This window comes from Scomber japonicus, chromosome 2 (genome assembly GCF_027409825.1).
Source record: "Scomber japonicus isolate fScoJap1 chromosome 2, fScoJap1.pri, whole genome shotgun sequence".
NCBI classification, from domain to species: Eukaryota; Metazoa; Chordata; class Actinopteri; order Scombriformes; family Scombridae; genus Scomber; species Scomber japonicus.
In genome coordinates, this window is record NC_070579.1 from 28933561 (window position 1) to 28946123 (window position 12563).

Genomic DNA, 12563 nt, shown 5'->3' on the forward strand with positions numbered 1-12563 from the left:
GACAATCTCAGGGGTGGGGCTCGCTTTTTTAAATTTTCTAGGGGGCGCTACAGAGCCATTTTGCAACGCCGATTTATGCAAACCATAAAATATCAAATTTTTCGCCGGGCCGAACATGATTGCACAATTTGGTGACTTTTCAAGCACGTTCAGGGGGGCAAAAAGGCCGTCGTTTAGGCAGAACGATAATAATAATAATAATAATAATCGGCACGATTACAATAGGGCCTTCGCACTGTAGTGCTTGGGCCCTAATAATCGGTACGATTACAATAGGGCCTTCGCACTGTAGTGCTTGGGCCCTAATAATAATCTTGACAGATACAATAGGGCTTCGCGCTGGTCAGCGCTCGGGCCCTAATTAAAACTGCAAGCAGTGATGAACGGGCCCTCGCGCCCCCATGCACCGCCCCGTACTCGCATGTCGGTGCATGCTGCAGTCACATGGCAGACACAGCGGGCACGTAGACGTCTTGGCACCGGGGCTTGTAATGAATATTGTGTGATGGGGCTAAGTCACATTGCATGTGTCCACTAGGTGGCGCTAGAGATCACCCACCAATTACATGTCATGTTGCAGTGTGTGATGTGGAGAACACATCCTGTAAATTTCATGTAAATCGGATAATGTTTGTCATATGAGGCTGACTTCCTGTGTCCAGTAGGTGGCGCTGTGTATTTGACACAGTATTGATGCATAGATGTGTTCAGGGCGGGACCCTCTACATGTGTGATCAATTTGGTGTAGACGGGACAATGTCTGTAGGAGTTATAAGGACTTCCTGCTTCATGGCGAAGCATCGAAATTGTCTGCACAGCCACGCCCAACAGGAAGAAGTCATAAAAAAGCTTTTGATAACTTGTCATCTGCAATGTCTCAAGCTGACTCTGTGTGAATTTGAAGTGGATGGGATGAAATCTCTAGGAGTAGTTCGTTCAAATATGAGGCGTGGAAATGACCAAAACACTCACCAAAATTGAGCATTTTTCCCAAGATGGCCGACTTCCTGTTGGACTTAGGGTATGGGTCCAAATGGCGTTTTTGTGCGTCTGGAGATGATACATAAACCTACCGAATTGCATTCTTCTATGTCAATCGGGAAGTCTGAGGTTCAATTTTGAAATATTCAAGGGGGCGCTATTGAGCCATTTAGTCACGGCCATCCCATTGAAGTATATAGGATGTTAAATGACCCCACTCCAGACGTGTGTGTTGAGTTTCGTTACCGTGGAGGCATCCTTTGCCCCTGAAAAGTGTAATCGTATTTCATGGCGTTGAATGCGTTGTCATGGCAACAGTATTTGATGATGGGTCACGAGTTGCAGAATGTAGCATCACCAAGGTCTTATGTCTCAGCTGAGCCAATTTCAGGTGTAAATACTTAAGATTATGGGAGTAATTAGTGAAAGAATGAAGCAAGTGACTTCCTGTTGCCAGTAGGGGGCGCTATGACTGTCACTAAATATGAGACTGTACATTTGTTCAGACTGGGACACTGAACAAGCATATTAAATTTGGAAAAGCTCAGACCATGTGGAGTCAAGTTATGAGGGTTTGAATTTTCATGGCGAAGGATCGAAATTCGCCACGTCACCACGGCAACCAGGAATGACGAGGGAAAAAGCTTTTGATAACTTTTCATCTCCAATGTCTCAAGATGATCCTGTGTGAATTTGAAGTGGATGGGATGAAGATTATGGGAGTAATTAGTGAAAGAATGAAGCAAGTGACTTCCTGTTGCCAGTAGGGAGCGCTATGACTGTCACTAAATATGAGACTGTACATGTGTTCAGAGCAGGACACTGAACAGGCATCTGAAATTTGGAAAAGCTCAGACAATGTGGAGTCAAGTTATGAGGGTTTGAAATTTCATGGCGAAGCATCGAAATTCGCCGCGTCACCACGGCAACCAGGAATAACGGGGGAAAAACCTTTTGATAACTTTTCATCTCCAATGTCTCAAGATGATTCTGTGTGAATTTGAAGTGGATGGGATGAAATCTCTAGGAGTAGTGCATTCAAATATGATGCCACAATTTGCATTAAAATCAATATTTTGATTCAAAATGGCCGACTTCCTGTTGGTGTTAGGGTATGTGTCCAAGAGACTTTTTGGTGCGTTTTGACATGTTGAACATGTGTACCAAGTTTCGTTTCTCTATGTCAATCTGTCACGAGGGGCTCGCTTTTATTGATTTTGTAGGGGGCGCTAGAGAGCCATTTTGTCACGCCCATTTGTGCAAACCATAAAATATCGAAATTTTCGCCGGGTCTGGCTTGCGTGCAAACTTTGGTGAGTTTCGGGGCACGTTCAGGGGGGCAAAAAGGCCGTCGTCGTGCAAGAAAAAGAAAAATAATAATAATCTTGACAGATACAATAGGGCTTCGCGCTGGTCAGCGCTCGGGCCCTAAATATGCTTACTATAGACAGATTAGATTATCTGTTAGACATCATCCTGCTTACCTTCAGCACATGTGCATTCGTTACCCCTGCAGAGCCTCAAAAGCTCTCCAGCTCTTCTCTCCGGATGGTAGAATTTCATACAATGTGTCTCTACAACGAGAAAGAAAGATATTTAGAAAATATTTTGTGCTGATTGCAGTACATCATAAAATGTACATAAAATATTTTGAAAATCTAATCTGCTTATTACTCTGAACATTTAGCAGCAGCAAATAAAAATTATTCAAGCACACAGAGGCAGCATACAGTACAAGTGTCTTTGAGACTCACGGTCATAGTAATCATAGACAGACACAGCAGCTGGTTGTAAAACGCCCACTTTCAGTGTCTGATGGATCCTAAAAGTGATCTCCTCTGTACGTGTGTGAGAAACCTGTAGAGAGATGTGAAACAAAGTTGAGACAAAGATAGATACAGAAAGAACAAGGAAGAGAGAAGAAGGGGTAGAAGGAGGTGGTATTGATGCCTCACCTTGTCCAGGTAGATGATGAGTGAGCCTCTTTCTGACAGGACCGTGTTCATCTCATATTTCGCAATGGTGCGGGCACGTCCTTTGGACAACTACACACACAAACATACAAACACACACACACATCATCAAACAACTTCCTAAACTATAAAACACATCTTCATCGACTTTTGAGCTCTATATGGATATGTGCATATCTTACTAAGTTAAGGTCGTCGTTGTTAACAGTGAAGCCAGTTAGCAAGCCAATATCCAAGATTGACATGGTTGCATCACGGTCAGTGCTCTTATACCTGAACACAGACAACAGACAGAATATTTTAAAAAACAGAATAACACAGATGGAGAGAAAGTGAAAAGTGAAACTTTTTAGTACAGTAATCTAATATCAAATCAAATATCCTAAAATATTACAGTTGCTTCAAAAACCATTATATATTAGGGAAAAGACTCAGCTCTTCCTCCTGGGCATTGTATTTTTATGATTAAAAAAAAAGAAAGTTGAGTTGATAACGAGGCACACGAGGGGCAAGGCAAGTAAAAATCATTGCTGATTTTGCCTTTCTTCTATACTGCAGAAAACTGAAACATCTGTATAAAGCCAGTTTACTGAAACACTGGTCATTATGACTTCTTAATTGTACTTACAAAATCTCTATTCTCAGCTTGTATACCCTCTCATCCTCATCCATTTTATCTGGAGGAGCAAAACATTAGAAGAGCATTAGTCATTTTTCTCATTTAAGAAAAAAAAACTTAAAACAGTAATAACACAGAGTAATATTTCAAGAGGAAGAGACAGAGGGCATCAACTTACCTTCAACGAGCTGCACTGACAGGTCAAACTTTTGACAGTTACTCTCCTTTTCTTTAGGCAGAGCGTAATAAAGCGACACCATCTACCAAATAGACACAAGTACATCTTAATATTGGATTCAGTGTGACATGTGTGACATGAAATTAAATAATTTGGAATTCCAAAAGGACACACTGATAAACAACAGATGATCAGAACAATAACATTTTGACTTACTTTCAGCGTTGCTTCTCCTGAGCCCTTGGCAGTCACTTTTATATCCTGGTTTATATCATTGATCTGTTGGGATTTAAATATGCACACAAACACACACAGGGGTCAGCAGGGGAAGCACACACAGGAAGCAGAGGGCATGATGGTATCAATGAGTCTCTGTGTAATGATTGTGTCTCACTTTAGATGTTCTTGTGGTATAGCTGTTCTCCCTGTTGAAGTTGTACTTGTCAGGGTCTGACTTGCCTGGCAATAGGATGTCCACATTCAGATCATATTCTGGTTCTTCTGCACTTGTCCAGTAATCAGCTACAGCTTGATACACTAGTATGGTAGCCTGGAGAGACAAAGAGTGAGAGAGGGGTGAACGTGAGCCCATTTGACATTAAAAAAAAACTGCACCTCAACTAGTGATATGAATGCACTGTATCAAGGTTGACAGAGGTAGACATCTGTGTTACCTGAGTTGATCCATAGCCTCCACCCACAGACTGCTGTTTGTTGAACCATCTCACAACACGTCCAGCATTCTCAAAGTTCTTCATTGAGAGAAGTGGGGGACAAAAGGTTGAAATCTGTGTGACTGTATTGGACTTTTTTTGCATTTGTGAAAATAGAGTTAAAGTCTTGATTCTGTTCTGGTTATACTTTAAAATATTTCAGTCAGTTTCTAAAGTCTATCATACATTTTATGTCATCTTACAGAGAGTTGAAACTTGCCTGACACAAACAATCAATCACAATAAAACACAATGTCTGCTTTATTTTTACATTTGACATTACCAACAGACACATTTCATTGACTTAAGTCTCCAGTCAGGGAAATGCCTCTATTTACCAATTGTCAGCACCATCAGGTGAGGTAATAAGAATGAAGACTGTTGTATGTTTTCTGTAACATGATGTACTGGTGCAACACACATAATTAGGATGTACTCACCTTGGCCTTGACCAAAGCCAGAAGAGCATAAGCTGTGGCTTCCAGGGTGAAGACACCTCCCCCAGGGACAGGCCAGTGGTTTAACTCTGAATCAGACACAGACAAAACATTTTTTATTGCCGTGCTGTACCTGTGAAAATCTTCATTTGCTATTAAATCCCCAATCCCTAATCTTAAATTGTCTAACCTAATATGTGGTAAATTAAATGAAAAGTCTGACTAATAATAATAATGATATTAATGATAATAATAATAATATAAATATGGTTGTATGATTATTATGATGCAGCACTGTTACTATTAACCAACCCAAAGTATTTAAAATTGGCTCAACATTAATGGACCGAACTAAAATATTAAAATATGTTTACTTGTTAGTAATAAAAACAAACAATGTAATATACTATCATCATATTACACTCTAAAAGAAGCCAGTCTGCATAACACTTTTATCCTTGTAAAGTATATTTTATCTGATAATGTTTCTGTACGTTTACTTAAATAACTAATTTAATTAATCAATTAAATAACAGTTTAATTAAGGACTATTACTTGTAGTAGTAATATTATTTTTTGGAGTATTTTATGTGGAGTATTCTTAGACAACAGCATTTCTAGGATCTGAATACTTCTTCCACTGCTTTTGAATGTATTGAACATTGTTGAAACATAACATTTGCTCTGATGGACATCTATGACATCTATGCAAATGTGATACTGTTTCTTAATTAAATCCAACATATTGTTGGTATTTCTGTACTGCTGTTTTTATTGTCTAATGTGTTCACTGATATTCTTGAATCTGCAATAACGTTACATCTATAGATGTTGTTTCTGAATATGTTTAACATGATGTTGTGTAACGCCACCTGGGGAAGCAAACTTGTAGAGTAGCTCCTGGTCCAGTTTTCCTTCATTGGCCAGGGCATATGATGAAATGGCAACAGCATACGGGTTGGTGAGGCTAGGCAGACGCTTTTCCAGGTAGGCAACAGCTTTGTCTATACTGCCTGGCAGACTCTGGAAAGTAGGAGAAGAGCAAGGCAGACAGAAGAAGTGTTAGTGTGAACACAAAAGACTTTAAAATAGGGGAGAAGACAGCAACTCATTCATTTTCAGTATCCACTCTATATGTTAGAGCAGTATTTGAACCTGGGATAAGTCTGGATTGTTCACTCTCTTACCATCTTTTTTGCCATAAGAGCCCTACTGAGGCTGACGGTACACATGAACACAAGAGAAAAAGAATTAGGCCTGATTTATGTGCTGTATGGTAAGCTGCGATTGTTTGCACGTCTCCCTAACTAGACTTCTAACTACAGTGGCAGCAGATATGCTAAAGAGGCAATAATTAACTAAGCCAAACCTGGAAACTTGATTTTAGGATAATGTTAGTCAGCATGTCCTGCTCTTTATTGGATTTGTTGAAGCTTACACTACAGAAAACCCCCAGAAAACTTTATAGCATAAATGCATCAGTCATGGTGTATATAGAAATTAATTTCTCTAGTACTGTGAAACCCTGTTATGTTGGAACAAATTACATTAGACTGTTAGCTATTTTTTCACTGTAAATATAATGGCTGGTGCACTGCCGAGGCTGGAGCAGCAATTATAGGAAGAGAACAAAAACATGAGACAAATGTAAACGTTAATGTAAATTCCACCACATTTCTACATGGTTCTCCGTTGTTTGAAGTTTGACTAGCACTCTCTCAATTACATCATCTTGTTTCAACCTCAACTTCTGCAATGGTTTAATAGCACCCAACTGGTGAATCAGCACCAGTAACTTTGTATCTTGATACTGTATGCCCAATTCCTAATATTTGAGGTCAACACTAGTGGATGAAAACATGCATTAATGCATGTATTCTAATTTTTTTTAGCCAGTCTTCTGAAAACATGATAAAAATATGTGCTACATTGAGTATTGTCAACAACGTATGTACCATGCAAGAATGGAAAGCTTCACAGGCTTAGCAACAGTAACGAGGGGGGCAGGGATTAACTATTGGTCAATCGCTTAACAGTGATTCAGTGACTTCAGAAAGCTTGATTTTGCTCATAAATTTGGAGTCAGTGAACGAAAAAAAGCAGCTGAGCGAAAAAGATGAGGTGAGGTACTCACATTAACTGTGGCATCACACAGCGTGCGTGACTCCTGCATACTAATGAGGCAGAAGGCTGTCATGGAGGCATCTGAATCTGTACCCCGAACACCACCCTACACACACACACACACACACACACACAGTTATCAGAACAACATTATCATCAGTATCAGCAGAATAAACATCTATTTGTTAATATAAGATTATAATGATGTGATTAGCAATTTTGTTATCATCAATTGAAGACTGATGTAACCAAAATCAGTGCACGTACAATCAACTGTCCACTGTACACGCGCCCAACTTCTCTAAACATGCCGTCAGGTTGCTGTGCGTTGAGAATCAGATACTTGACAGCGTCACAGATCACATGTCTTTGTATTGCCACCAGAGTTTGGGCCATGGAAAACACCTTGACAACATATGCTGTCAGCCTTAGAGAGGAGAGGAGAGGAGAGGAGAGGAGAGGAGAGGAGAGGAGAGGAGAGGAGAGGGTGTAAAAGTATATTGTCACATAAAATACATCCTCACAAAGTCAAAATCTAAGTTAAAGGAGGATGAGCAAATATTTGCACATGTGTTCATGAATGTTTGATGCCTCACCAGGAGCTACGTTCTTGGCCCTTGGCCCACACACCAAAAGAACCATCATTCTTACGGTAAGCAAGCTGGTTCTGGTAGCCTGGACACAGACAAAATACACAACCTTTTCACTGACTGCCATTCAATTAATTTGAGAAGCATTGTTAAATTGGGTTACTTTTCAAATAATGTTGCTGAGATTTTTGTGTTATTTGTTGTATCTATGTGTGCCCACCGGTTTTGATGTGTTGAAGAGCTTCATTACGCCTATGAAAGCCCACAACTTCCCACTGGTTGGTTTTATCCAAATACGTGGTCGCGATGACAGGCAGGGTCATGCGGATCATGTTTTGCTCTCCACAGCCTGAGGGCTGGACGATCAGAGTACCCATTGACTTCCCACTAATGGCGTTCTCCACCAGTGGACCTACTTGCTCTCTCCCTGCATGCACACACACAGAGAAACCAAACCATTACAGATCCACTGGAAGAAACTATCAAACACACATGTATAGGTGCTGCTCAACCAGTGAAATCATTGCCAGTGAGACATATACAATAGTAACAGTTTACATCAGTGTTTTCACCTGGCATGACATGATATCTCACCTGTCACAGAGATCTGTGTGCTAGTAGGTGAGTTTGGAACCAAGTCTGTCTTAGCAATTCCACTGTTGAGAGTTTCTTTTTGTTCACCACCTAAAGGGACATAACATGATCAAGTTGGAGGATCAATTACCAAGTGATAAAAACATATTACTTTGTTGTGCCCATACTGTAGCAATTTAATGGTTAAAGTCACACAAACCTTTAGGGTCCAGAATTATAATTTGCGGAGATTTAACCAGTACGCCTTCAGGCTGAAAAACAAAAAATGAGTTGTTATCTCTCTTTTTCTTATTTCCAGTTGCTTTTAAAAGACTGATATTCAGCAAACAAGTCTTCTTTACATGGATCAAGGTTAAGCCCCAAAAGATGTTTCCCTTTAATGAAAATGACCAATATGACTTCAATCTCAATGAAGTGGCTAAATAGGGCAGCAGTACAGATTGATTGCAAATGGCTGAAAGCCACTTACCACTACCCGCAGTAGCTTCATGATTCCGTCATTGAGTGATGAGTCTTTAACAGCTGCTTTGACCTCTATTTGGAATTGTCCCTCCTTCATAGGAATAATAATAAAGGGCACAGATCGTGTTGTTTCGGGCCCAATGTGAACCTCCTGACGATACCTTCCTTTCTTAGAAGCTGAACTGCAGACATGCTCTGTCTCAGTCAGATCCACACGTACCTTGAAAACAAAGCAAAGATGGAGAAAGAAAATAAGGTACATGCAGTTGATCAAATATGAAGATCCTATCCCACAGTAGCAGATGCTAGTGATGTTGATTCCTCTGAGCATCTACAGATAATTTCATGTCACTTTTGACAATTATCTATAGAATAACAACATTTTGTCTGTCACAAAGGACCAGCGTGTAGGATTTAGTGGATCTAGTTGTGAGATTTCAGACTCTAACAACCAGAATACACCCTACAGTATGCCTACCAAGTGTGTAGGATAACCTATGGTGGCTGCGAAACTCACAAAAACATGAGAAAGGCCCTCTACAGTCAGTGTTTGGTTTGGTGGTTCTGGGCTACTGTAGAAACATGGGAGTGCAATAAGGCAGCCTCTATGGAAGAGGATCCACTCCCTATGTAGACATAAAGGGCTCAATCTAAGATTACAAAAACACAGCAATTCCTATTTTCAGGTGAATATACACTAATTGAAATATACCTATGAATAATATATTCTGTTTCTGCCAAGTATGTTCCTCTATGTGTCACTAAATTTGACACACTGCACCTTTAAATAGGGATTATAAGTAATAATAATGATCAGTATTAGTTTAAGTCATTTAAAGATACAGTCCCCATTTGAAGAAAATGTAACGCTTTAAACTGTTTCCCTGAGGATCACTTTGAAGTATTAAAGACTGGAGAAAAGATTGCTTCTTGCATTCATTTATAATATCTCTTTTTGCCACATGTTGTCAGTCCAATATTTACTACCCTTCCAAAAGAATATCATGGTTTAATTGGCTTGCTGAAAGTCCTGAAACACCAGAGCAGAGTAACATAGACTTACTTTGACTTGGTCTGGGCTGTAGTTATGGAGAATTGCCTTAACTTCCAGCTGCTCTCCACGGACAGCAGAGTAAGGCAGCCTGAGATCAATGAAGAATTCTTTCCGGACAATTACCTCTAATGGCTCACCAACACAGATTCCTTAAAGATGGGAGGGATTAAAAAAACACAATAAAACAAGGGATGAGATAAAAAGATAAAAGCGAGGGATAGAGAGACAGTACAATAGGGGGGATTTGGTTTTAGGCAAAAGGAGGCACACAAATTAAAACACAAGACATAGTTTAGTCACTGAATCCTCACCGTGAGTTCTTGAGAGACTAATGCCAGTGAACTGCCAGGTTGTGATGGAGTCTTGCAAAGGAACATTTTTGGTAATGTGTGTGGTAGCACTGAAACATAGAACAGTGTGATCAGGTTGACATGTAAAAGGTAACTTAGAATTCAAGTGGCATCATGAAATTAGTAACCAGTGTATTTGTGTGTGTTTACAGATCTCAGATGACTCACCAATTAGGGCAACCAGGCAGTGTGATATCTGACCACAGCCAACTTTCTGGGAACTGGGTACGAGAAACGATTTCATTGCTGTCCATGTAACTGTTGTCATCTTCCTCACCTGATGAATAGATTTAAAAAAAGATTTTCACTTGGAGACTGTGATTGTTTTCTAAGTACCTCTATGACCGTGGATAGTAATCATTCAGGGTTTTCCTCCCATCCCTCATCCCTGTTTCTTACTGCGAGCCAGTTGTAGGCTGTCCTGCTTCTTCTCAGCTCGCTGGCTTTCCAGCTCCTTGCAGCAGCGCAGGAAGGCCGCGACACAAGCTGTACCATCAGTGATGTACTCACTGCGCACCTCACAGGTGTATGAGAGGGGGGTTTCCCTTATGCCATCCAAACAACAGTCACGTTCAAGTCCTTTATACTGACTCACTGGAAAGATGGAAGATTGTGAAGGAGAAACAGAGGTGAGAAGGTATGGAGAGCAAGAAGAAGGTGATGGACAACTGCATAGTTATTCAGAATATAAACAGGTTTGTAAAATGAAAATACATTTACACAACAAAAATAGAAACATGAATTGTGCTTCTATCTTTTCACTAATACACAGAAAGAAAAGACAAATATTGTTTGTAATTACAAACATTTCGGAGAGCTGTGTGGCAGAGGGGACTGGACATTTGGTTAATGGGTCATTCCAGCCATGGTTCTTACCTAGGCTGGTTGTCAATTCTGTTATAGTAGTGGCTCGTTTCCTCCTGCTGGGGGCCGGACATTTCAGTTCTGGAAATGCAACACAGACCAAATCTTTAAAAGAACTCAACAATGTTAAATTTAGGCTTGAGTACTACATGGTGTCTGTGATGTGATGCTGATGAAGATGAAGATAGATTCAGAATGATGTCATTTAGCAATTGCATTTATAATTTGTTGCACTCTTATGTAATAACACATCACATAAATCCCTTATTAGCAAATACTAACTTAATAGAGAGGACAATGATCAGAAGCTGACTGTTGAACTTAGGTGTGCTCAGAGCAAAAAATGATAATAAAGTGAAATCAATCAAATACCACAAAATGGAAGTCACTTCACAGCCCCAGAAAATTGTGTCTTTGCTGACCTCTCCCGCTGCAGAGATGCACAGGTGTATTAAGTGACCCAGTGACATCACCTTTAGCCTAGTGAGTTTGACTAAAGGGGCACATTTCTGACCACACCAAAGCTGGGTTTGGTTGGGAATGGATGCAAAGAGATAAGTAGAAGGAGGAAAAACAATGAGACTACAGAGTAAGTAGTTTCACCTTGTCTGTATGGGGTGCCAGAAGCAGTGCTGGACTCAAACAACAGCCCAGCATCATAGAACACACTCAGGCCGTCTTTCCCTCCACCTGGTGTGCAGCCTGTGTCAAACTTCTCTACTACGTCCCACACCTGAGCAGCAAAATACAAACACACAAAAGTTAAAAAAATGAATCCCCTTTCAAATAGCTTAGAAAATACAGATAGAATAAAGAAATTGCCTTTTTCTGAGTGAGGCGGTGCTTGTTGTTGAGGACGTAGACGCCTTTGTCAACTGCCACCAGTCCTACTGTGGCCCCTGGGTCTCCTGTGACCTTAAGACCAAACATCCTGCGAGGCTCATAGGATGGAGCAGGTCTTGATGACTCCAGCTTCAGCTATATGCAAAGGGAAGAGCAATGAAGGAAAAAACATCAAAAAGTGTGTGGTAGATGTGCACGTTGCGTACAAAAAAAAACTTTAACCAGGTGCTGGACCACAGAAAGGGCAATGAAGGAAACATGCAGATTTGTATTTGTTAAAGCAGTTACAAAAATATATCACAGAGCTTGTTTTTTTCCACCTCATTAGTTTAACTACTTTAGTGTTGTGCCTCACCGTGCCCATGCAGGTGTCCTTGACATCCACCCAAACAGAATCTGATACCACTTCATTGCCACTTGTATGATAGTAGGCTATGATTCGGAATGATGGCAGCATTTTTTTGGTGATGGGAACTATCAGGGCAATCAGTACTTGGCCTTTTGTCGGGTAACGGCCATGTTTCACCAGCTGACCTCTGCTCAGGATCTAAGGGCATATTTAAAACATCAGCACACTAAAATGCATGCATATAATACACAAGTTGTGTGAAGCACAAAATAAACACTTGCACATGTGCACAACACACACAAACATACGCAAGTGCAAACCATTTCTCACCAAGTATGTGATGTCAGGATTGTAGTTTTGCTGTCTGTTGAGGATGAGGCTGACTTTCAAGTTTTCTCCTAATTCCAGCTCAGCTGTATCAACCCCTGCAAA

The 12563-nt window shown here is 40.4% G+C and overlaps 1 protein-coding gene across 1 annotated transcript in view; it reads right to left on the reverse strand.

Moving 5' to 3' along the window:
- Positions 1 to 12563, reverse strand: part of LOC128371468 (complement C3-like) — a 33390-nt gene that overhangs the window by 14241 nt on the left and 6586 nt on the right. Inside the window, exons 13-39 of the mRNA XM_053331799.1 lie at positions 12462 to 12556; positions 12138 to 12329; positions 11762 to 11917; positions 11543 to 11672; positions 10952 to 11020; positions 10475 to 10669; positions 10244 to 10352; positions 10037 to 10125; positions 9735 to 9874; positions 8679 to 8891; positions 8409 to 8460; positions 8210 to 8299; positions 7836 to 8042; positions 7622 to 7700; positions 7293 to 7452; positions 7036 to 7131; positions 5774 to 5924; positions 4905 to 4990; positions 4426 to 4503; positions 4146 to 4301; positions 3968 to 4030; positions 3752 to 3833; positions 3583 to 3631; positions 3137 to 3227; positions 2937 to 3026; positions 2736 to 2838; positions 2466 to 2555 (exon numbers count right to left, since the gene is read on the reverse strand). Coding sequence (XP_053187774.1) covers positions 2466 to 2555; positions 2736 to 2838; positions 2937 to 3026; positions 3137 to 3227; positions 3583 to 3631; positions 3752 to 3833; positions 3968 to 4030; positions 4146 to 4301; positions 4426 to 4503; positions 4905 to 4990; positions 5774 to 5924; positions 7036 to 7131; positions 7293 to 7452; positions 7622 to 7700; positions 7836 to 8042; positions 8210 to 8299; positions 8409 to 8460; positions 8679 to 8891; positions 9735 to 9874; positions 10037 to 10125; positions 10244 to 10352; positions 10475 to 10669; positions 10952 to 11020; positions 11543 to 11672; positions 11762 to 11917; positions 12138 to 12329; positions 12462 to 12556 — 3111 coding nt within the window. The remainder of the gene's footprint in view (positions 1 to 2465; positions 2556 to 2735; positions 2839 to 2936; positions 3027 to 3136; positions 3228 to 3582; positions 3632 to 3751; positions 3834 to 3967; positions 4031 to 4145; positions 4302 to 4425; positions 4504 to 4904; positions 4991 to 5773; positions 5925 to 7035; positions 7132 to 7292; positions 7453 to 7621; positions 7701 to 7835; positions 8043 to 8209; positions 8300 to 8408; positions 8461 to 8678; positions 8892 to 9734; positions 9875 to 10036; positions 10126 to 10243; positions 10353 to 10474; positions 10670 to 10951; positions 11021 to 11542; positions 11673 to 11761; positions 11918 to 12137; positions 12330 to 12461; positions 12557 to 12563) is intronic.